This window comes from Rhipicephalus microplus, chromosome 4 (assembly GCF_043290135.1).
Source record: "Rhipicephalus microplus isolate Deutch F79 chromosome 4, USDA_Rmic, whole genome shotgun sequence".
Classification (NCBI taxonomy): domain Eukaryota; kingdom Metazoa; phylum Arthropoda; class Arachnida; order Ixodida; family Ixodidae; genus Rhipicephalus; species Rhipicephalus microplus.
Window position 1 is genome coordinate 43,697,082 of NC_134703.1, and position 26,368 is coordinate 43,723,449.

General features: G+C 47.8%; 1 protein-coding gene across 5 annotated transcripts in view; it reads left to right on the forward strand.

The window, feature by feature from the left end:
- LOC119171928 (protein Aster-B) overlaps positions 1-26,368 on the forward strand; it is a 117,743-nt gene that overhangs the window by 46,959 nt on the left and 44,416 nt on the right. The window contains exon 1 of one of the 5 annotated variants that reach the window (XM_037422819.2): positions 15,185-15,440. The exons of the other annotated variants lie outside the window; for them this stretch is intronic. Coding sequence (XP_037278716.2) covers positions 15,355-15,440 — 86 coding nt within the window. The 5' untranslated portion in view covers positions 15,185-15,354. Of the gene's footprint in view, positions 1-15,184; positions 15,441-26,368 lie in introns of those variants that run through there. 5 annotated transcript variants of the gene reach the window in all.

A 26,368-nucleotide genomic window follows, 5' to 3' on the forward strand; every position in this document is an offset into this window, starting at 1 on the left:
GTCACTTCCTCTCCCTCGTTGTCGCAGTAAATGACACGTGGCCTGAACGTGCTGTTTCACTGCGACCGCTCTCTCCGGACGTGGCTTGATCGCTTTTGCGCGCTCATGGGCAGGTTAAAGCGTGTTAGATTTCGAGCCAACGTAAAAGTAAGGTGAGTGTGAAGCGTCCACTTAGCACATTTAATTAAAATGGTTGATTTAGCTCTAGCCCGGCGTCGGTGTGAGAGATGTACGAGCGAACTAACCGCATCAACACAGTGAAGAAAAGTGTCAGTCAGGAAGGCGAATTTCGGTGAAATTGGCGTGAGTATTTCGCCTCAGTATAAGCTAAAGAAATACTTTATTCGTGGGATGTATGTACTTCTGGAGGGCGTAAGAACAGCTACTCCACATTAGCTATATTGTCACGGGGTTGTAACTTGGACGAAGGGACCGGTCTGCGTCTTCAAGGGGAAACTGTTCGTTTGGCCGCACTTGTGGCGCGTAGACGGAAAGTCAGGTTACGCCAACACACTGGCACTGATATAGCGGGGAACAAAGCGTCGGCTGTCGATCAACTCATTATCGTTGGGACGCGCAGTCTTTTATATTTTTTTTTTCATATCACGCGTCTAACTTTCCAGCCTTATTTATCACAGGTGGTCGCGCAAGTTCTGGTTCTAGAACAAGCTTCAGTGTTGCGTCGTGCGCGCAATAATAATAAAGTGATCTACTACAGTCCTAAAGCTTTTCGAACACTGCAGGCGGGGTTTGCTCTGAGCATTACTTTGTTTTTGTAGGTGAAAATCGAATACAGCAGAAGTGAAATAAGAAACACGCGGGGCAATATTATCCAAACTGGCCCCGTACTATTATATTTAGATTTAGATGCACGTTAAAGAACCCCATGTGGTTGAAATTTACTGAGCCATCCACTACGGTGCGTTTTATGAATATATCTTGATTTCGGCTCATAAAGCTTCACAAAATGTTATACGCATTTTTTTTTTTGGAAGCGTGTTGGAATTGTGGCATCAATAAAGAGGCTCGTTTACTATCTTCAACGGCGCACCAGAAACATATGGCTAGTCAATTGAGAGCAGCCGCTATTAGACATCCGAAGCGTACGTATATCCGACGTATGTATACGAGTGAGGAAGATCGTAGGTAAGTCTGGTTTTGGAACTCAAAAGCACACATTATTATTATTATTATTATTATTATTATTATTATTATTATTATTATTATTATTATTATTATTATTATTATTATTATTATTATTATTATTATTATTATTATTATTATTATTATATTAAAGTCCGGCGTGTGCTACGCAAGCTTTATTGGAAACTATTTTAAGTGAAGCGCTAACGCTACATATACCGCAGTTGAGCAATGGTGCTTGCTTCATTTTACGACTTGGCCGGTCATCTTTCATTTAATTCGCATGCTGGGAACGAGGATACGTCTACTGAAACCGAAAGGTCGTCTACGGAAATTAGTTATTTGTGAGAATGTGTGTAAGGTGGCGTTTATTTTTTATTTGTGTGCTCGTTTTATACTTTTCGACTTTAATTGCCAAAGACAATGAGTTCGCTCGAACGCTGCGCAGGTCAGTCGATTCAAACGTCGGCGTGACATCGAGATCGACTCGACAGCGTTACGAGATTCACACTAGCACTCTCACAAACCCTGCGTCGGGGAAATAAACACGCCAGTCCTGCGTAGAGCACAGTCACAGCGCGTTGTAAGCCCACTTGGGGCAACTACCACGAATACATTTCGAAGGTATACTCACTATCGTGAACTTGTTTACAGCGCTACACCAGAAATGAAGACACAGGGAAGGAGCACAAGATAAAGAAAAGACCCTGTGTCTGCGTTTCTGGCGTTACACTGTAAACAAGTTCATGATCAATCCCAACCAACTGGCCCAACTTACCGTCGTACTCACTACGCCGTGAATCGTCATAATATTTTAGAGGTATACGGTAGCTACTGTGTCCTTATTCATCATTTGGCGTGAATTCGATATATACTCGCTACACATATGTAAGGTATATTGTGGAAACATTGTTGATGCTGTGGCTGATGCCGATGAATAATTACGGCTCAGCCCTCTCTACGAGGTGGCAAGCTCTTTTAACTACCCACTCGTCGCAATTCGCATTGTGTGACGCCTGGTTGTTGTATTGCTCTTCTGCCACGCTCTATTACGCCTGCTAACTTTATTTCTTTATAGGGCCTGCTTGCGAATAAGTTTCAAGCACAGACGTAGCTTCGTTATAGAATACATGACTACTAGGGGCCTGGGTTCAAATCCTGCTCGATACCAAATATTTTGTTTTCATTGTGTGCGACAGCGGTCGCGGACACGGCGGCGGACAACTACGCCACCAAAATTGGCTGTTGTGATCTCATTACAGCGTTTGCTGTAAAAAGTAGCTTGCGATTACTTCGCTGGGTTACTTCAACCCCCAAGCAGCTTGCGGTTGCAGTAACCCAGCGAGCTGCGGTTACCTTCTTCAGCGGTACATCGACCCGGCTGCCCTGCTAACACATGCATGCGGATCTGGCTGACTGCGACCCATTGCGAGACGCGACCTCACGCTCCCGTCCAGCATTTAGCCATGGATACAACAAGTTCTTTAATTATGCAAAGTTGATCGAGTGGACGTTGAGTCTTGATAGCTGTGGTTCATGGCAGTTCTTGCGAAATTGTTTGTGTGTTTACGATGTAATAATCTTCACCCTTCAAGTGATCTGGTGTTTTGTTTTTTCATGATTGGTATACACCACGTGCCCAGCAACCGCGAATGTGCTCGTTTGTGGTCTGCATGCTTCTGGCGACCCATCCTTTTTGCGGCCACTCGAAACCCTTCCGGTGCGAAGTGTTTACCGTTGTGACCGCGACAAAGGAGTTGCAAACATTGCCGTGCGCACTTCGCGTTATCGCTTCTTTTGCGGTCACCGTCGGGTGCCCCGTTCTCTACCTCCTTTTCCTCGTCAGCATCGCGCGAGCAGCATGCCACTTTTGCTCTCTATACGACTGCATGAGTTCTGCGTCTTGACCACTCCGAAGGCCAGGATATCCTCTCCTACTTGTAAGGAAAAGGCTGTCATCCACCAATAAGCGCACACACGCGAAGGGCTCAGGAAGGCGCCCCCCCCCCCCCCCGGTCACCTAAATAGGGGGGATGCAAAGTCTATCGCATACATTGACCTACAAGGGAGGGGTGCTACTGCGACGAACCTCTGCCCCCCCCCCCTCAAGCCTTGAAGAGGAACCCTGGGCACGCCTATGCATCTACCCACTTGTGGCGCGGAACTATGAAACGAAATCTTTTCAGGAAGCGTGCTGCTTGAACGATTTGTCGTCCTGGTGCAGGATCCGAACATGGGACCAACGTTCTTGCGGTGCTATCGATCGGAGCTCCACCAGAAGGCTATAGCCGATCACGGCTCGAATTCGAAGTAATCGACGCGCAATCGGCAACTTCCAAATATGCCTAATCAATTTTTCTCTGCAGTAAAGTTCGTGAGAACGAAAGTTCCCCTCGTCTGAATTTAATCCACTACGTTTAGTGCCTAGCCACGCCACGGTGGTCTATAGTGGCTAAGGTACTCGGTTGCTGACCCGCAGGCCGCGGGATCAAATCCCGGCTGTGGCGGCTGCATTTCCGATGGAGGCGGAAATGTTGTAGGCCCGTGTACTCAGATTTGGGTGCACGTTAAAGAACCCCAGGTGGTTGAAATTTCCGGAGCCTTCCACTACGGCGTCTCTCATAATCATATGGTGGTTTTGGGACGTTAAACCCCACAAACCAATCAATACGTTTAGTGCCTATCCGCCGCGTTGGTACAGTGGTTACGGTGCTCCGCTGCTGACCCGAAGGTCGAAGGTTCGTTGCCGGCCGTATATAGCAGTCGCATTTTGTTGGAGGCGAAATGCTATAGAGGCCCGTTGGCCTATAATGGCCATGTATCGCTATCAAATCATACGTCTGCGAACGCCCCAGCTATATGCTAGCCCTAACATCAGTTTTGAGATCTTTTGAAACTCGAGCAGCCGCTCTCAATACACGAGTAGTTTATGGCATGTGCCTTATGGAAGTAGGATGCATGTCGACTTGTCAACATCGCTCTTTGAGGACGCGGTCGCCGTGAAAAAGGCGACATCCTGTGTTGTCAGCCGGTTAGCAGCTGCACTTTTCTTGTGATTTTTTTGTTCTTCTGGTTCTTCGTTTGCTTTGTTTCCTTTCTGTTTCGATAGGCGAGCGACACGTGTCGTAGGGTACCTGCGGCATCAATTTTAAGTGCAGAGATTTATAGTTTGCTCGTGTATATGCTCGAGCCATTTACAGTTTTTAGATCACCTAGCTGTTTGCCGGGGCCGTGGAGGAGGACACAAAACCAGGTATATATAGCCACGTCTGGTGGCTATACCAGCTTAACTTCCCGGATCCAGCCGGTGGCAGGCTATCTTTTCGTCCACTTTTTTTTATTCGCGTTTACATTACAATTACTTCTCATAACATCACCTACATTTTTCCTGGCAGTATTCTCAGTTCCTTCTCAATATTAACTAGACTAAACACATATATGTTGAGCGGTGAATTTTTTTGGTGAAATTCGAAGAAAAATGGCGACTTTTGGCGACTTTCAGCTCTTCGTTTGGCGAATTTCACTCGGAAGTCAATAGTAATCCTGGTCGAGCCATGTCCGCTGTTGTCCCGCGATGGTGATGACGTTGATGATGAAGAACAAGCGCGTTCCAGACGGCACATTCTCTTTCGGCCGTCACGGCAGAGCACATGCAACGTACCCATTACATACGTCATGACGACGACGATGAAGCAGCCACTAAGGCATTCATCATTCTGCTTGTGCAGCATATGACATCGGGACGTGCTCTGAGATGCATTTCAGATGACTATATACAAAAGCAACAGCAACCAGGGGCACGTGTATAGACCTCGTCTTTGCGAACCCAAGCTTACATCCCATCCAAGAATCCTTGGCACTTCATTTCACTGATCATAAGGCAGCCTTAACGAAGGGAAAACGAAGTCCGCACCTCAATGTTATATACGACTAATAAAGCAACATTGCATTTATACTGTACACATGTGTTGTCACTCATTTGCATGTTCGAGTGGGCAATGTACGGGGGATTCACAGTCACCCGATTGGTCCCCCGGAGCTTCGCCCACTCATAATAATTAAATTCGAGGACATACTGTGATTTTTTTCTTTCACTTTATGTACGCCCATAAATATGCCCTGCCGGGCAAGATAAGCGTCTCAGCCGCTATTAAGTGTTTCCACTTGCTCCACTCACTATACTCTAGAGATATGTGCTCCAGGAACAGCTATTATCTGTCGTTTTATTTTTTCAACCTCTTGACCTGGCCAAGATTGCCATCATTTGGAACTATGTCTCAGAGAAGCGCCTTGTGTAATCTGAAAGGCCCGCAGTGACATTGGACAGCATTCGACTCTCTATCGTTGTGCCGGACAATGCAAGCACTGTGATTTCGAAGAAGTGTCGGTTGAACGGTGTCGAAACTTATACGCGGTACTGCACCCTAAGATATCCCACATTAGAATGCTTTGTCTTGAAAATAGATTTTTTCTTATAAAGTGTTACGTACGTGATACGCTGCTCTGTTCCTCGATAAGCCGCGTTCGGATAAGTGACATTCGCAATCCACTCCATCCACTTTATGCGCGCTCGTGGCAGTTTATCTGGATTGGTGGGCTTTGATATACTTGTACATGCCTCGTTTAAGCAGTCTCTCGTAATCGGTGGCGAGCTTTGACTTCGTATTGTCCACTCATGTCTGCGCTTTTGCGCCCATTCCAGTCATGCACCTTCCGCGCTGGGCACCGAGGTGCCATTGTCTCCGTATTGACATTTATCTTCGTGGGCGTTTGCGAAACAATCGCTTGACATGCGATGCCGTATCGAGATGGAATATGTTCACTTAAGAAGATTACCTATGAATAGCGTTTCGCAACAGAAAGTTGTCTAAGGGCGCGAACATTGTTTAATGGCTGCGACGTCGGACGACATCTTCATACCTTGCGTTGATCGCCTCAACTAATGAATACCGACTCAGGTGCTTGTGGGACAGTAAAAATAAAGACGGAATAGTGGAGTTTCTAACAATACTTATTGGAGGCATCTGTAGCGCTGCGATTGTTCAGTCACTATAGAATGAAATGTACCCGATGTATTTGGCTATTCTTCGTTCTTGCGGCTTCGAATGCACTTTTGGGGCTTGGGTGATTGTTGTGTTTTGGCTTTTGTTTTGCACAACGAAAGGGCTCGTTACGAACCTCGGGAGCGGGTGTGAACTCCTAACCCCCGTATTCACAAACGCTCCTCGACTCGACTTCCACCCTTCACTTGACAGAGTTGAGCAATATGCGCCACCGCTCGGCTGAAAATGACGCTGCGCTACTCAAGAATCGCAGCAGATTATCGCTGATATGCAGTGACTTGCCGTGCCTACAGAAGGCGCTCCCATCGGCTTTCTCAAGTGAAGGTGAAGCGTTGAGTGAAGGGACGTTCTGGAATATGGGGGTAAGTGGGTAAACGTGAAGTGTCTGTGCTGAGCGAAAGGAACGGCTGCAAGGTCGTGTTCGCATGAGGCATAGAAGTTTGTCACACCACACGGTTCGCGTTTAGTGTAACGTACGACACTGACATAGAAAAGTTCGTTGTAGGAACACTTCGCCGTTGAAAACGAACGGTTTGTGTGTTAAGCGCATGTACTTTTCACGGCGCATGCTTAGAGCGCTGGCGTTCTATATTTCCTCAGCACATGTACTTCTTCAGCACATGTATTTTTTCAGCACTCGCGCACATGTACGGGTCGATCACCTTCTCTGGCCAGGAACAACCTTTAGTGGCGGTGTCTGCAGCTTATCATGCGCAACCAATGTTTTCAGTGAAAATAGTGCCTGTTCTTGTGTACGTGCCGGTTGTGCCCATAGGCAATATTTGCACACACTTCTTTTGTAACTGCGATTCGGTTGCTGGCGTTTTTCTCCTGCATGGTGGGCGGGGAAGGCGTAGTTTGAGCTTTGATGGGAGGGCACCTGAAAGTCGGGACAAAATCCCTAATTTTACGTGTCTTTGTGTGAAGCTTAATCTTTTTTTTTTCTTTCTTGATGTCACGTGGTCGGGAAATGAAATTCGCCATGGCGGCAATTTATTCTATACCGCTAGAATTACTCTGATGCTGAAAAATAAGGAACAAATGATATGCTTGATAGTTGAGGCGCACTTCTGTTTAATCAATTTGGTGGGACGTTGGGCAAGTCATACCCCCTGCAACGCTAACAAATTTGCGTCATTTAGAGCGAGTGTACTTACGCTAACAGAAGAACGCTTATATGGCCCGCTGCTACACGAAAAAAACAAGTGTACTTTGGCAATGCTATAGCAATGGCGATTAGTAAGTTCGTAGCACAGCATGTGTTTGTCATTTTAAGTAACATTTAACAAGTAATAACGTGTTGTAGTTGTAAACAGCTTTTCGAACACTTTGTAGGTACAAACTGGGTGACGAGGCCATTGCACGGACTGTGTTGTGGGCCGTTGTCGTGAATGCCTTGAAAGTGAAAATAGCAAGTTAGTTTGTAACAGAAAAGCAAGTGGAAATTTATTTTATGCCATACTAGATTGTATAGTATGTCTACCACATAACCACACTCGTTATAATGAAAACAATGGTGTAAATGTGCTAGGGACTCGGCTTTCTCCATTATATTATTTATTTTCGAACCATTGCTGTTGACGCAACACACTTCGACATTGGAGTTGCACTCAACTGCAAGTGCATTTTGCAGCGGGCTTCACTGAGCGTTCCCGTGTGGCAATGTGCGAATGATACTTGCGGTGAAGTGCGCTCACTCGATGACACTCAACTTTCCAGCGCGACAGGCGCATTATACGGCCGGTACAGAACTTCTCGCTCGAAGACTGGCCATGTAATTACGTGCGTCGTCTGCCTCCTTACGTGCGCAATCAGTTCGACATTGTCTCGAAAAGTCGACGACCGCGACGTCTTGCGGATGTTTACGTTGTTCCTTATTAGTTCACATCCTATATACGGGAGTGGTTTTCCGGACGACAGCAATATCCGCGTTCGGCTTTGAGGCGCCCTGCGAACTTTTCGCAGACACGTTTCTCTCAACTGCGAAAGGCAGTCGTCGTTTCGTTTCGCATTAACTTTTCAGTGCCATCAGTCGACTCATCTATTTCTCTCTTTTTTTTTTTGGCACATCTTTCCTAAAGTGGTTGGTGTTTCGACACTCTCGTCGTGCTTGCGATTTCGAGTTAGTCTCGCGAAATCGACTTATTCTTCCCTAGTGGCTTGCGCTGTGGTCCTTCTTCCTGTGCTTTCTTTCTTTCGTGCACCGCCGTTCGATGTTTACGACCTTGCGAAAAACGTAAAAGTCACGTACATGGTGGCTGCCAGCTCTGTTTGCATTTTGTTTCAAGCACGCGTTTGCAACGTGGATGTTATGGCAGCAGGTCATCAGCCCCGTTCTTACATACCGCGCTATATGCCTATAAAAGTCATGGCCGTATAGCTATCATTGAACTTCAGAGCGCTTTAGTCCTCTTACTGTGTTGGCTGCAGTACAACCTAAGGGATAATAATAATAATAATAATAATAATAATAATAATAATAATAATTGTATAGTTATAATAATACAATTATTATTAATCTTATCGTTGCTATTGTTAGTAGCGTTGCCATAAATATTTCTACAGCAGAGCTGTTAAGCATTTAGATGCGAAGCAGCTCTTTGACTAGTCTGTGTAACGCTATCCCTCCGTACGAACTCGCTGCGCGCCGCAGGTGTTGGCGCAGTGGCAATTGGGTCACGCTAAAGCGGGCCTATATACTATAGGGGCTCTCTATACTATAGAGGCTTTAGGTCACGCTGCTGCTGCGCGTTGACGTCACGCTCCCCTCGCATTGCGCGCTGGCGTCACTCTCTCTTTCTCTCTTGCGTGCCGTGAGCTCGCTCGTTGCGGCGCCCGCAGCTGCCGCATCGTCCGTTCACCCGCAACACCTGCCGCCACCACCGCTCGCTGCACCGCCGACTCGCCGGTTCACGCGCAATAAACCTGACGCGCGCCTAGCGTACGCGTTGAAACATACCTGTACGTGTCTCAAGACCTACGCCAGCCATCGCTTCAAAGGAATCTTCCAGCGTCCACCGCAGCACTCGCGCTAGCGCCGTTCGACCCGTGCGCAACGCTGCTGCTTCGCATCCCATTAGGGTCCTCGTCGGGGAGATGGACCATGTTTATTCCTGCGTGTCTTTAGTTGTGGACAGATAATTATCATCATCATAAACTGGCGCTCTCTCTTCTTCTCTCACAGAAAGCGCCCACCCATTTGTCCCATGTGGGATTCAATAACGGATGGGCGAGAGAATGAGTGCAGGGAGAAAAAGAAGAAAAAAGTGAAAGAGGAATTTTGGCCGAAAAAAAATTTAGCGAGGTGAGATTCCAACCTGCGTGTCCATGATCCAAAGACGAGCGTCGTAACCACATCGCTATCAAGGCGCTCTAGCAGACCATGGGCATGCTAGAGCCTTGTAGAGCACAGTATAGCGAGCTGGTGGGAAATGAGAGCGGTGGTGAGAATGGACGTGAGAGTGATGAAGGGGGTAAGGAGGTAGGGAAGGAGGGTAGGGGGTAAAACAGAAAGTGAAAGACAGAAGTACAGTGAGAAAGAAATGGTCAGAGAAAGGGGGAACCCCCCGCCCCTCCCCATGGATACATTGGTCTTAGTATGTCTGGAACCGTACTTTTAGATAATCTTGATTTAATAAAGTTGATGCAGCTTGTCATAAAGTAGACTGATAATAATAAAAGATGCACTTCAATTGTCGCCGCGTCACACCCACCGTTTCCCTTTTGATGCGACTGTCGGCTTTGCGCGAAAGTATATACATGTATCGTGTGATAGATTCTACGTGTTGGCATATACACCGTGTATAAGTGCACTATCGGCTGCATTCCAGTCGTAGTCTTGCCATTACGAAATCATCGATGAAGTGCAAGAGACGTTAACTGATTTCTTCACTTATGTAGGTCTGAGTGAGCGGAAGGGTTGCCACTACTACAAACAACCCTTGTGTTGGTAACGGAGGGAAGAACTGTTGACGGTGGTTCCTTGTGAAATGATCTCGGAGGAAAATATTTAAACGCGGAATTTCTCTTGCGATAGGTACTCCTTTTCTACAAACATAACGCAATCGGGCTTGCGTTGGTTGGCCCCTTTCGTCCGTCATAATTTCTTTGTTTCGCTGCTGACTTACAACTCGTATCTTTGTATGTAACCCGTTGCCTCAGCCAACCGCACGTATTGCTAAGTTTGGTAAACACGTCGGCCCCACGATCTCGTGCTTTCGAGCTGGTATACGAGCTGATGCGAACGCCCGTAATCTTTTGCGTCTATCTTTATTAAATCCTTATTAATGTTAATCAGGTGCTCCTCTTATACATGCCAGAGCTACAATGCGATTATGAGGCACGCCGCGGGTTACTTGTGAGCAGCTGAAATTCTTTAAGCCTTTAAATCTAACTGTGCACTGCGTCTCTCTCTCTCTCTCTCTCTCATTTGTGCATTTCGCTTTTGTGCGAATACGGCCGCCATGACCATGCAGGAATCGAACGTGCCTCACCTTGTTGTGATTATCAGCTATTACCTGTATACCACCACGGTTCCATCAGGTCCTTGAATTTTATGGAAATGTACGCGAGTTTTCTTTTGAGAGCACATAATAGGCAGTGCATGGATATCGGCCGCATGACTTTTTTACTCAGATTTTTACTTCGTTAATCGTTCGACCAGCCCCGCCGCGGTGGTCTAGTGGCTAAGGTACTCGGCTGCTGACCCGCAGGACGCGGGATCGAATCCCGGCTGCGGCGGCTGCATTTCCGATGGAGGCGGAAATGTTGTAGGCCCGTGTGCTCAGATTTGGGTGCACGTTAAGAACCCCAGATGGTCGAAATTTCCGGAGCCCTCCACTACGGCGTCTCTCATAATCATATAGCGGTTTTGGGACGTTAAACCCCACATATCAATCGTTAATCGTTCTACCAAACGTACCTCCACCGTCCGCCGTGGCGGAGCAGCTGCAAAGTTGTGGGCTGCTGAGTTGAATGTCGTGAGTTTGATCCTGGCCGTGGGGGTTGCATTTCTGTGGAGGTGACACGCTATATGCTCACTATGCGAGTGCACGCTAAAAAAAAACGAGATGTTCGAAAGTTCCGCAACTTTCCACCGAGGCGTTCACCTTGGTGATGCCGTGGTTTTGGCACGTAAACCAGCAGATATTTTAAAAACATGCCTTCTGGTTTTAAGCTATGTGGATCTGTAATTACATGCTTTCATCAACAGTTTTTCGTATATAGCCAATGCCGCGTTTCAGCAGTGTACATCTCTCCATAGCCGCTTGCTGGTAGCGCTTTTATTTTTGCTTATGCGACAGCGACCCTGAGGGTGTATTGATACGCACGTGACTTGTACAGCTTTTTCGAGCCTACATATACATAAACCGATGGCCGTGCGCGCTTATTTTTTTTTTTTCCTAGACGTTTTCCTCAAACGTGCAACGCGCGGCTTTCGTTGTTACGACAAACTACTGGATGCTTTTTTCCTGTGTCACGCCACTGTTCAAAAAGCGGCGTATAGGTATCACTCCATCGTATGGAATTCTTTGAACGGCGGAATCGGTTGCGCTCTTTTTTTTTTCAGTATATATGCAAATTTGCGTGGTGACTTCGAAGAGAGAAACATATATATGGTAATGAAAGCTATAGGGAGTGTTGGTTTGGGGAAACTCACTTTGTCGAAGCTAAGCACTTTTATCGATCGTGAACGAGGCGCGTTTTATATGTAATTTTTATTTGCCTCTCCTGTGTCGGCGCGCTCACTGCTAGAATGCGTGATTTCGCGAGTTCCTCGCTTTAGGAATGCGCATATGGGCTCAGGGTTGTTCGGTATCTGATTGGGCGCCATATTCTGACGACTGTTTCTCGGAAACTATTTCAACAGGTGTTTTGTAGAGTATCGTTTACGCGCGCATACTTCACAATGATCAAGTGCGCACGATCGGCCATGCCACCATGTATTCGCCAACACCTGATCACGTACCTTCTTCATTCGTGTGTGTAATAGCGAGGATGGACATGTGTACAGTCTTTTAGTTATTCCTACGGAAGCGCTTTGGAGGTGTCCCTTCGTTATATTGTTCTCTCTAAACTTCGCTATCATGTATACCATAGAGTTTCCTAAAAAAAATTCCGCCATATCCACGAAGTGAATGATGATGAGTGGGCGAAGCTCCGGAGGTAAACCATGAATCCTCTGTACATTTTGCCCACTCGATTTTATTACATCGCTCCCCCTAGCGTACGTCGCCGCACTTAATCGAACGATTGCCTTCAACCAATGACACGCGCCATATGTGACATCATTCCTATTTTATAAGATCTCGCGTCTTTCATCAACTACAAGTACCGCTTTCTAGTTTGTAACATCTTGCATCTTTTCATCATCAGCTACAAGTACCACCATCTAGTAAACACTACAAGAACTAAACGAGAGGTGGCTACATACAGGAGACGGTACCGCCATCTAGTGAACACTGCAAGAACTAAACTAGAGGTGGCTACATACAGGATACAGGTAACGCACAGCCCACGCCCTAAGGAGCTTCGCCCCTAAAAAAAAGGTAGAGGGGATTCAGGCGCAGCGATCGTTCAGCGACCACGCTGATCATCCATGAGTCGTACTTGCGCGCCTCGAATCGAATTTGTGGTTTCGTTTATTGCTGCTTTTTACGGTTTTGGTTTGAATGAAAGAGCAAACTGCTTTTTAAACTTAGTGACCAGATCCAAACTGGTGAGCCTAAAAGATTAAGGTGGTGAAGCGTAACTGATAAACTATTGCTGATTGTTGTTTCGTGACAAAACAGCTCCAAGCCACGCTAAGCCAGAAGGAACGTAAAGTTTGAAAACTGGGAGAATTCGTGTACTACCCGTAATTCCCATGCTCGCTGAAGCGCCATGCGTTGCCGCCTCCGTAGGCACCAGCGCCAGAGAGTGTTTAAATAAGAAATTCTATGCTTGTATACCACGCATCCGCCATCGCGCTTTAAAGCGTGGTATATATACAGAAAAGAGGGGGAAATAGAGAGAGAAACGAAGAAGGCTGCGCAGCGCCGTACTTCCTTCGCGTTTGGCTGCTTCGTGGCGCCAAGCGCGAAGGAAGTACGGCGCTGTGCAGCCTTCTTCGTTTCTTTCTCTCTTTCCCCTCTCTTTTTTTTCTCTCTTTTACAATTTTCTGATTTTTTTCTGTTTATATTTCTCTCATTAATTGTTTCCCCTTTCGTTCTCGTTCTTACTACTTCTAGCTTGTTGCCTCTTTTTTGTATTTTTGTACGTGGCTTCGCCTTCGTTACGCCAAGCGATGACAGCATACGACAGCCCGCGGGCTCCAAGAGTGCTCCACACTTGAAAAATGACGGCAACCCTAAGCATCGATCGACTTTGGTGTCTGCTGTATAGTGGCACCCGAAGGAACCTTGGCTTTCGTGTGCACTGATGTTTTCTCATTGGGTTAACTTTGTGTTTCGTCGCACTGCCGAAGTTGATCTCGGAGGCCACCTATGGAGCTTGAGATGTGCTCCGCCAGCTGCCGCTTCGACGTCGTATGTATCCAGTATGCCTCTTTAACTGCAGCCGCCGCCGTGGTTACGGTGTTCGACTGCTGACGCGAAGGTTGCGGTTTCGATCCCGGTTGTGGCATTTCGATTGAGGCGAAATGCGATAGGCCCGTGTACTGTGTGATGTGAGCGCAATGATGACGAAATTTGCGATAGTCGAAATTTCGCGAGCCCTTCATTGCGGTGTTTTTCATAATCATGTAATTTTGGGACCTAATGTTTTAATGATTATTGTTGTTAAATTTCAACCAAAACCATCGATTCCATACCAGTTTTATTTTTGCTGTGTTTATTTTCCGAATATCCGGGGAACAGGAAGTGAATGCGGGACCGGAAATGCTTGAAAGAAACGCATGAGCCACTCATCGCTCCTGTCACTAGTAAGATAACATTATTTGTCTCATTGTTAACATGTTAGAGGCATCATGTGAATCGCATAAGACCGACACTGTCTGGCAGTTCGATACAGGCCACGCGGGAGGTGCGCACTATTTGCAATGCTGGGTGCGCGTATGTACTTCGGTGTAAACCGCCAGATCTCTTGTGATGCACACTTAGCATCGCGAGTATACCCGTGTGTGGTGTGCGCCGTTGTGTCGCCCCCATTTGACAGCGAGTGCTGCAGCGGGGCCTTTCAGGCTGCGCTGCAAAGCTTGAAGGGGTCGTGAAACGCTCGCTCTAAAGCGACAATGCGAAGCCACCGGCGTCCACATGCACTAACTAGGTGACGTCGTCATAAGTAATTCTTCGCCTATCGAGGAGCGCGGATCCTTTCGGTACTTGCGTGCGTGCAACTGGGACACTCGTCATCAGCGTCTTTGTCATACGCAATCAGCGAGTAACTTGAACTCTGACGTCATATTAGGCGGCGTCCTTGTGGGACGCGGATCGCGTATGGCAGACGCCGATGAACGCCTTTTGCGCGTGCTCGATATGCCGTAGAGTTCCGCGTTCCTCGATAGGCAAAGTTCCTGTGCAGCTCCACTCGGGCTGATGATACAGTCAGTGCATGTGGCTGCCGTTGGTGCCGTATTTTCGTTGTAAAGCGACTGTTTCACGACCCCTTTAATCCCAGCGCAACTGCAGGGAGTGTGTGCGGCAGCAGGTATAGGAGCGACAGACGCGTGGGTAAACTTCCGTCCCTGGCTAATTGCCCCCGCGTTGTCGGGCGGACCGTGGCGCCTCGTCGATAGCGCGACGTCGTCGTGCTTAGACAAAAGCCTTTTGTTTCCTTTTCGGCCGCGAGACTGCGCCCCCGGAGTCGCGTGCGTTGCCCGTTCTACGGAGAGGAGCTCCCGATATGCGCGGCTGTTGTGCCGGAGACTGAGTAAACACGCCGGGGTTTGCTGCGGAAAGGTGACCCGCATGTCCGCCGTCCCTTGATAGGGCGCGCGCACACGTCCAACTGTCGCGCCACGCGGCCACACGCGCGCGTACACCGCCCCCACTTTCCTTTCTCCGGTGCCCTCTCTACTCGCCCGATTAAATCGCGTCCCACGTGACCACAACAAGCGAAGCCATCGTCCAGCGCGCACAAGTTTTAGCGCGTTCAACCCGAGTGCAGAGAAGGTAGAGCGAATGAGTGTGCTACAGCGGTGCACTGCAGTATGGTTGGTGTCCCTGTCAGCGCCATAGCACCGAGCATCCTAGAGTCCATCAAGCACAGATCCAAGGCACCTCCGGCGGAATACCGGTGAGCTCCGCGGAAGCTTTTCTTCTTTTTTTTTTGTCGAAAGCCACTTCGGTTTTCTTTCCAGCGCGTCCTTTCTTTCTTGCGCATCGCCGCCTCTGGAATCTTATACTGAGTCATCACTCTTGCCTATTTCTTTCTTTGTTCCGTGTGTCACCCATACGCTACGGAAGGTGTAGTCGTACGTAACAGCAAACCGTGCGGTTACGCAGTGTCTTCGATCCTTGGCTCGACTTTTGTGTTTGCAGTGAAAGAAATGCATTCATTCCGACAGCGATTTTTCGATGCCAAATTTTATTAGTTTCGTGCGTCCACTGCATGCTGTCGGTTCTCCCTTCGACCCCGCCGGCTTTCATTTTTTGCGACGCTGTGCTCCGATTCGGCTGGAGAACTAAACATCTGTGATAGAAATAATCTACTAAGAGTACGAGTATACCTTCAGGGTATATGCACGCGATTCTTTCAATCGTTACAGGTGAGAAAAATTTCCCTTTGCCTCCTACTGGATGCATGCACTACGCATATTCGCATGCTTCGCTGAGAAGGCCGTTACATTTAGGGCAATCCTCATTGGCATGGTTTGAGATACCATTAAGGTATAAACGGTTATCCGAAGGCTGGAATGGATGGTGTTCCCTTCGGGCACGCCCATTTTAAATGGGAAGCATTTTTTAGCGAACTTCCGTGACTTTGAGCGTATCTATCTATCTATCTATCTATCTATCTATCTATCTATCTATCTATCCGCCTACGACTTTTAGCTCTCCTGTCCGTTTCGATAATGGTATCGATACCAAACTTGGTATAACATAACATGACTGTATGAAGAACATATTTGACTAGTCATAACATGAAAATCATGACATCTGCCATGAATGTCATGATTTACATGTCATGGTCCTGCAGCTCTTGCGGTGGTTTCGTTCACATGGCATGTTGCAAAACTGGTGTGGTATGGCATGACTGCATGGCGAACACAAGCGACAGACCCTAACATGAAAATCATGACATGCGTGTCATGTAACAACACTATACATGACACGCTCATTATGCGCTCGCGCCCGTTTCGCTAGCGTCACAAACACAAAATTTGGTATTACAGTACATAAATGGATGACGAAGGTATGTGACTGGTGCAGACATGATAATAATGAGATGCGTGTCATGTGAGAACATGACTACGTGCTACGCTCATGATGCTCTCGCGGCCGTTTCGCTAGGTTCACGTGTACCAAATTTGTTATTATGTGACGTCAATGAATGACGAAGGTATGTGACTGGCGCAAACATGATAACCATGAGATGCGTGTCATGTGAGAACACGACTACATGCCACAGTCAAGGCACCAATACATTTCGACGTGACGCGGTGCGCGTGCTCGCCGGCGTTTATTTCGTCGCTTCACGCCGGCGTTGCCACGCCAGGCGCCGGTCCTGCCATATACTTGCAGGCGCATGCCGCCCTGCGCTGCTTTGACGCATGCGCGTTTCAGTGCGTCCGGCGTCCCTCCGTCACGAAAAGAGGGGGACTCAGCGTTGTCTGGGTTACGCATCGGCGTAAAATGCAGCATGTCGCATTTCGCGCAAGTTGCCGTCGGGCCACGCTGGTCGCGCCTTGCGCGCCTGGCGTCAGACTATATAGAGTGCTCTCGTTTTGCTAACGTAGTGTCGCTGTGCCCAGCGTGCGCGCGCATCAGCGCTACATTGTAGTATATTGGGCCCTTCATGATGCGCTCGCGGCCATTTTGCTAGCTCCACATAAAACAAAAAATTGTGTTACGTCACGTGAACGGTGGACGAAATCTATGACTGGTGCAGACATGATAATCCTGACACGCGTGTCATCTGAAAACATGACAACATACCACGCTCATAGCATGCTCGCGGGTGTTTCGCTAGCTCCACATATACTAAATTTATTATCACGTGACGTGAATAGATGATGAAGGTAAACGACACATCCAAACTTCATAATCATGACACGGAAGTCAAGTACGACATCTTTTACCTCCAGCTCGTAACGTTGTGCTGATTTTAAAGTGACATATCAATCTTTCTCATTCGTGCTTCGCATATCATCGGTTCCCACTGTACGTGGGATCTGCCAATTTGTTGTTCCCAGGATTCTCCCGTACGTAGATCGTATATCGTCGGTGATTAACGTATTTTCGTTACCATTTTCACGAAAACGACCGGTGAATGCCGTGTGCTGTGATGCCTCTCAACCATAGATGTTCAGTCATTAGCATCCATGGAAGTTTCCAGCGTGTAGTTCAACCTACCTCTGAGCTTAAGACGGCGCGTTCCTGTTCCGCCGATGGCGTTTATTGTTCCTCGTGTGAACTCGCCCGTGTCTTGGCTTCGTGCTCGGCAGATTGTTTTCGCGTGGACTCTCGGAATCGTGCTAGACTGCTATTTCCTTAAGTCGCTGTAAGTACACTGTATGACACGCCTGCTCTTATTGTCATTTGCCTCTATCGCTTTGAGGGGTGTAATCGCGTGCCGTGCTGCAGCTGCAGAGATGATCTTCGTTGGTGCCTCTGGGAATACTATCCTTCACTGAGCGCTTTTGTGTGGGATACAGTGCAGCTGTACTCTATAGCAGAGACATATCCCGTGGCGGTGGTATACAGCGGTGGCCTTCCCGCTACAGTGCATCGCGCGCCTTGGGCGCTTGCGGCTTGCAGTTGAGATTCACGCACGCCAGTGACGTTCCACGACGAACAAACAAGCGCACACTGATGTATTGCTGTGCAAAGACAGAGAGGGATGTGCGCTCGTTCCGGAGCATGTATACACTCTTTTCTGAGCGTGACCCTTCTTGTACACACCTCGCCGTGTATATCCCGGCTTGCGATAGTTTCTCTGGTATTGTTATGCGCTGCAAACGGCAAGTGTAGAAATGCGCAGAGAGCGAACATCTATAGCGCATTACTGCAGGTTCAGAAGATTGTTTATCAGTCGCATTTAATTGCGCAGCTTGCGTGGTAAATATTATGTATACCACTCTGAGTTACGTCAGGGATTTCACTGTTGTTCGCCGTATCGTAAGAGTGAGGGCTTTTTTTTTTTTGTCTCTTCTTAGTGGCCAGCTTAAGTAATCGAATTATAGCAGTTCAGTACCTGAAAAATTCTCTTTAGAAGTGGCTCATCTTCAAGAGATTTGCGTATTTTGATGCTTCGCTTCATGCGCCTTGCGTTATAAATTTTAATCTTACTTCAGAAAAGATAGCTAAAAGTTAGTAAACGAAGTCATTGGTTTACTAGCAATGCAAGAATTTGTTCACTTATGGCGTTGTATATGAAAATTAGTTGTGATGGCACGAAAATTATGAACAACGAAAAAGTTCGTACTGCAGCTGAAAGGCCGCAGTGACTCATCGCGTTGTATTGTGAACAGCTGCAAAACACTATAGCAGCTGCGCATTGCATCTGTAATGCTGCTTGCTCGCGAGTGATGTGTGTGCTATAGGTTAGAACTTTGGTGTTGCCTATGCTGTCGAGGATTTGGTTATTCTCTGCGGCTAAACAGTACAAATCCGTCATGCTAACCGCACGACAGTATATTTCGTTTTCGAACGTGTCGAAGCGTGCATACGAGCATACCTCCAATTACCAAGTAAATGGAAACTCCAAATAAAGCATACTGCGTTTGCGATTTCATAATACAGTCACTGCATGTTTGTATCTACCCACCGTTGGTTGACTAAAAAACTATATTCTATTCAGAAAAAGTACTCACGAGGAACCGCGGTATTATGTTATTGTTTCTTTGTCGATGCGTTGTCTAGGCGAGTGAAATAATGAAGTTATAAACTTTCGTTATTTTTTCTCGTCTGTATACGCATTCAGTGACCTCGAGGTTACAGGGCTTCTGGCAGTCTCGTATACACGACAGCAGTTACGGCAAGGTTGGATGCATATCTTCGATTTGAGCAGTATTCACGTTGCTTACCTATATTTGTCGATCTCACTTACAGGACGTCCCTCACTGGTTTCGCACTACACTTTACCGATTAATGTTTTTCACACTCACAAGTATATACGCCTGCACATCTTTAGGTATGAGGTGGCATTGTTGATAGAACAAATGGCCCAGTGAGACATATTTTGGTGCGCCACCAGGCTCTCAAAATCAGTGCGTACCGCTCATATGCGGCTCTTCTTATCCGTTCTCTGAAATAGTTGTCGTCTACAATACTTTTTTTTTAGCAGACACAGAAGCAAGGATACCGCGTATCGCGTGCAAGTGAAATTCGAAGACCCGAAAGATTGTAGTTCTTCGATCAGATTCCGCAAGAGCCAGCCAGTATTCTGTGAAGTGTTCTATGAGTTCTACGAGCCAGTATTCAATCAAGAGTCTTGCGTCGTCTGACATCGACGAAAGGTGTTTACACCGACCGGAAAAAGGACTCTTATATTTGATTAGCCGTAATCGAATAGCTCGGAATCGTCACTTCTAGATGACGGTGCGCCGTTCTGCTGTACACGAGTTGGCAGAATGTGTAGGATTATGGGATTTTCGGCTTTGGCGCACATCAAGAAGGCGAGGGCGCTGAATGAATAAGGTTGTGCCTCGGGTGCCCAGTATAGCTCTGTGTTGCTTTGCACTGTTGTGCGCGGTCTCTGGTTTGACAAATGGTGCGAGTATAGTTCCGGGGACTCTGGGGACTTCTCTCACTCTGCGTGTGCGCAGTCATGCTTGTTCTGACGGTGATCGCATTCAGGAACCAGTTGTGCATCCGTAAAGTGCCCCTTGTGTGACTGCCCACGTCATTCCACTTACTGCCTCTGTCGAGCGACTCAGCTTCTATGGTTATGTACTTTCGCGGTTGTGTGCATCTAGATGGCTCGTTAAGCATGATCGTGCACAAAAGAAAAAGAAGAAAAAAAAGATTTGTACGAAACCGAAAGAGAAGACCTGCAAAGTGTTCTTCTCTCTCGCCCGTGTCTTTTCTTTTTTGTTGTTGTTGTTGTTGCGCTGTCACACACAAGTAAGGCCAACTTGCCCAAAATCATATAGGCGTGCGCAAGATTCTCCATTGACATCTCCCCCTGCCCCTCACCCTGTCGAACGTTTCCGTAAAAAAAGCCAGCGCCGCAATGGGTGCAAAAACTGATATCCAAATATAAGTAATGACGCACTTTTCACAGCAGCCTGCCATTCGTTCTCTGTTCTCGGGGAGTAAGAGGAATAGGCAGTAAGCAGTTCTCTGGAGGCAGCATCAGGGATCCTTGGTCGCCCTTATCGCCAAAGAACGTGCGCATAGCCGTAAACCTGCACATTCAAAAATGACGTGAAAGGTTCGATGGAGTAAACGTCGAATTAGCCCTGCCCACCATTCGTTGGTTAGCAGGAGGACAGGCGGCCTTCCTTTTCGTTTTTTTTAGTTTTCTTGCTGTATACACAGCCACTTCTTCGTTGAAGATTCGTGACGTTTAATATCTGAAGCAATCCGCTAGATCCACGAGACTGTGAAATGGAGGGGGCTGTAGGTTAATTTGGCTCAACTGCCGTTCGCCAGCGTGCACCTGCATCTTAAACGGACGAGTGTTTTCGCTTTCCGCTGGATTATGGGTGTGGCCTCTGAGGAACGGTAATCGATCAGGGCTATATGTTAGGTTCGTTTCTGCGTTATTATGGCATCTTTGCTTCTGGCACAGCGTAGTAATTACATGAACACGGAAAACTATACGCACGCTAATTCGCTAACGAGCCCCGCTTCGAGTAACCTGCTATTCGCTGGCCATATGTGGTAAAAACTTTATTTGACCAAGGGATTCGGGCACGTATGGCCCAGGGTTCCCGCACGACCCCCTCTGCTCTATGCGTTCATGAGTTCATGCAGTTGCATGACGTGGGCGGCGCGGTCCGTGGCGGTCTTCTGCTTGGCCGGGTCCGTCGAGCGCAGCAGGTGTGGATTTCCAAACCACGACTGGTCTCAAGTGTACGCGCGCGTGTGTATGAAGAGGCGCCGGTCTTTGTTTTCCCATCCGTCTTTTTATGGGCCGAAATTCAAGTACAGTGGAGGCGCTAGCTTCATCCTATTTACTGTGCCTCTTAGCAGACGAGAAGTACCTTTGATTGATATGTGGGGTTTAACGTCCCAAAATCACTATATGATTATGAGAGACGCCGTAGTGGAGGGCTCCGGAAATTTAGACCACCTGGGGTTCTTTAACGTGCACCCAAATCTGAGCACACGGGCCTACAACATTTCCGCCTCCATCGGAAATGCAGCCGCCGCAGCCGGGATTCGAACCCGCGCCCTGCGGGTCAGCAGCCGAGTACCTAGGCCACTAGACCACCGCGGCGGGGCGAGAAGTACCTTTGTGTCGGGCTCAACCTCATCGCCCTGGCATGTGTGTTACCGTGCTTAGCTTTGTCCAAGTCGTTTTATTCTACTGCAAGCGCCTGCACTGTTCGTTGCGTTCCTGGGGGAAACGTCGTGCTCGCGATCACTGCGGAGAAGCCCGCCGAACGGGTAGCCGCGACGGTTTTGAATGACGAAGGCTCAAATACCAGCCGCTTTGCCGCGCTTGTACTCGGGGACAAAGCACTAGAATGACGCGTCAAGTGGCGATTCGTGTAAGACACGTCACTTATAGCAGTCGTACGTCGTCTTTCCGCGCCAACACCTCCCCTCACACCGCCGTCTAGACTGGCACGCACGTGATTTACATGTGTGTGTGCTCACGATGTAGCTTAATCGAAATGAACTAGAATGGAGCTGTCAACATCGATTACCTTATTTGCTGCAACTACTTGCACGATTATGCCGCAGCCTGAAGCAGACATGTTGATAATGCGGGTGAAACTTTTTTCCCCGTTGTTGATGGTTTTAGTTTCCTTTGAATCATGTGTCGCGCCCCGGCGCGGTGGTCTAGTGGCTAGGGTACTCGGCTGCTGACCCGCAGGTCGCGGGCTCGAATTCCGGCTGTGGCGGCTGCATTTCCGATGGAGGCGGAAATGTTGTAGGGCCGTGTATTCAGATTTGGGTGCACGTTAAAGAACCCCAGGGGGCCGAAATTTCCTGAGCCCTCCACTACGGCGTCTCTCATAATCATATGGTGGTTTTGGGACGTTAAACCCCACATATCGATCAATGAATCATGTGTCACGACTGCGGTCGACCATGCCGTACTGCTTTCCAAGCAGACGTGCTGCGCGGTTCTAGCGGGCAAGGGCGCAATGACAAATGTGTTTATCGTCGCAGCCCCAAAACGTAATGGCGCTGCAGCTGTTTTCGTTGCGTCGCTCGCGTACTTTTTCTTTTTTTTCAATCGTGGTAGTACCAGCAAAGGTCACGGTAAAGCATCTGCGCTGCCGAATCTATATGCTTGCAAAATATATAATTGCTTTGGCGTTCCGGTGCGTGTGCTGCATTTGAGACAATACCTAAAAGTGATTTTTGTTTCTTCTTTTCGCTTGCGAAAAGCTTGCGAGTCGAGTCAATCTCGTATAGATTCGTGCAATGTCGCCGACGTCAGCTGCAGCGTCTGAATGCGTTGTTTCAGTCTGTGTTCCTACGCGGGAAAAGTAATCGAATTGAGTGAAAGCTTCCGGACATCACACATGCAAAAACCTTCCACTTGTTCATTCGAAGTCTGCCTAAACTTGGAGGTTTTCCCGGAAATATATATAGATTTAAATATTTCGGTGCCGCAGTGACGCATTTGGAAAGCTTGCGAAAGTCTCTTGCATGGTTGTTGGCCGTGCATTGTCCAGAGTGTATGTATGGCTTCCGTTGCACTGCTCTCGGTTTTCTGAGATCGCGAAGATCGATGCGTCTGCCGCCTTCCATGATGGGGATGGGATTCGAGGGCTGGCCCGTTTATGACTAAACTTTGGAATGACTCACTACTTCGATCGCTGTGCAGTTCCGTGCTTTAGTTAAAAGGTAACGATTTCGCGGGCGCCTCCACCACGTGGAGGCGACGACTTTAACCGTCGTCTGCAGATGTCGCGCATCGCCCGAAAGTCGTTCGAGCGACTGCGACCAATGAAGCTGCGGGTGTCGAAGCGATCCCTCGTGGCTCCCTTACCTCTTCTGTTGCGGCGGAGTACGTCGTCCCATGGTCGCAGCGTCAAAAGTCTAGCACGGCCATTCGGGTGAGTGAGTCGTTTGAATGAGCGATTGCCGTGGTGAGTGAGTGACATAAGTGGGTGAGGGACAGGAGTAGGTGAATGAGTGACTGTGCGAAATGATCGGAGTGAGTGGGTGGGCGAGCGCGTGCGTGCGTTTGCGTTTGACTTTGTGTTCATTTTTAAAGCTAATTCAAAGTTCCGGGATGTACAAATCGTCTCTCCTATATATAGTCCGAGCATAGCACCTGTGAAGTGAATGCAATCGCTGGATTGCGGTTTTGGTGCAGGCAGGATTCGTGCTCCCTGCGTGCTATGCCGTATCCTCTGCTCAGTTGTGTGATGAGCTATAGTGTAAACACTCCTCGGATGCTTTCGCGTAACGCATAGTGTTGTCTTATCGGTCGCGGTTCGTCTACGTGTCCTTGTACAAACCTTGAGTGCCGTCGGCTCGACTGCAGTATATCTCAAGTCGAGTAAAGCTCTCGGCATGCACTACCTCTTGTTGTTTGCCATAGAGATTGCGACAACTGAGAAGACGTTAGATGCCGGAAAACACTGCTTCATTCATACTCTATGCAGAGGCCTTGCACTTTGGAGTGCACATTGTTTGCGCACGTACGTGTCATTAATTAAGATTATATATATATATATATATATATATATATATATATATATATATATATATATATATATATATATATATATATATATATATATATATATATATATATATCTGCGGCGTGCTACAGAGAGAGCAGAAGGGCGGTTAATTAAGTCGGAAACACTTCTATCAGCAAGACAAAGAAATTGAGAAATTGATGCCCCGATTGATCGGTGACATCCGATATCAGAAGAGCATTTGAAAATGGTGCCTGGCACAGCTGACGGCGCCCTCAACTTAATGAGGAACCTAATTTCATTTGCCCCGCCATGGTGGTCTAGTGGCTAAGGTACTCGGCTGCTGACCCGCAGGTCGCGGGATCAAATCCCGGCTGCATTTCCGATGGAGGCGGAAATGCTGTAGGCCCGTGTACTCAGATTTGGGTGCACGTTAAAGAACCCCAGGTGGTCAAAATTTCCGGAGCCCTCCACTACGGCGTCTCTCATAATCATATGGTGGTTTTGGGACAAATCAATCAATCAACCTAATGTCATTTCGCGCTGATGCCTGGTTCCCCCAAACGTGTAACACTTCATGAGGGTGCGCACATTTTCGTGTCCGGCCTCGGCGTACCGCGCGTTTCGGTGAAGGTGCAGCAATGTCCATTTGCAGAGGCTCTCGCATGTCTTGTAGAAACAGCTGGCGCAATTAAGATATATGTTGCGGTGCTGTTTCACTCTTGCTCATCTAGTACGTTCACCAGCTTTAGTTCTTGGGAAGGGAAGTATTTCTGTGCTTGAAATGGGCCGGTCGACAAGTTTTCGACAAATAATTGAACTTATAAAACCAATCACTATGCAGTATCTCGCCTACTTCAAAATATTCACATTTGACCAGTGGTTGATTGATGTGTAGGGTTTAACGTTCCAAAACCACCATATGATAATAAGGGACGCCGTAGTGGACGGCTCCGGAAATTTTGACCACCAGCGGTTCTTTTACGTGTACCCAAATCTGAGCACACGGGCCTACAGCGTTTTTGCCTCCATCGAAAATGCAGCCGCCGCAGCCGGGATTAGATCCCGTGACCTGCGGATCAGCGGCCGACTACCTTAGCCACTAGACCACAACGGCGGGGCAATTTACATTTGATGTATGCTATACTCATTACGCACGCCATTTCGTCGACGTCATTTTTTGTTGTCTTTCTGATAAGGCTAATATCGTTATTCAGACTAAAGAACAAAAGTCGTGACGTCTTTCGCGCATAAGTTTACGCATGCAGTTTGCGAGCATAAACCAACTACGTAAGCAGCTTGGAATACTGGTCCAGGCCTCGGGCGTGGAGCTGGCACTCGTGGCTTTCGTCACAACTTTTAGGGAGGGACCTTTGGCTCTGTTTGCTCATCTTTTACGTCATACAGGCAGCGCACACATTCCCTCGCTCTTCTGCACTGCAGTCATAATGTTTTATCAGCGCGCCTCTTTTGCTGTCGCTGTATAGGTCACCAGCGACGATCTTGCGTAGGCGGGTCACCGGACCAGCCTTGTGTAGCTGCACTTACTCATTTGTTTCGTCGCTGTTGCTTTTAAAGATCCCCAACTTCGACGGTGGCTCGCACGCACCGCCGCCCTTCATCTCTCTAATGCCACGAGCAAACAAATACGGGTTAGATCCGTCTATCCAGTATTAATGGGAAGCGCATTTGCCCGGCGTAATAAGTTTCGCCTGAGGAGAACGCCACCGGCAGGAACCAATATACGCTTGCAACTGCAAGGTTGTGCGGTCGTCTTGCCCCTCCACTGTCTTTTAAGGACGAGAGTCTTTCTTGGGGACCTTCGAAGCCAAAATTTTGGTCTGTCTGTATGTCTTTCTGTCTGCACATTAGTCTGTTTGTCTGCGGTAACGGCCAACCCCGTCTACAGCGCCCGCCAATATTACTAAAGTTTCAGCGTTCGTACTTGTGCGGTTGTCAATTAAGAAGCAATTATTGCGGATATCTGAGGCACCATAACAACACGTAGATGTTTTGTATGTCTTGACTTTATACTAGGGAAGGCACACACAAATGTAATGCTAAGAACCGTAGCGTTTTTCACGGTGCGCTGACAGTGCAACGCGATGCTTAAAAAGGCAAGTGTTTCCCACGCTTTGCTAAGACTACACGGTGGTGGCACCTGCCCTTCGCTTTGCGTTCTGCACCTTGTCGCCTAAGAGACAGGCGCGTATTTTTCTCCGTG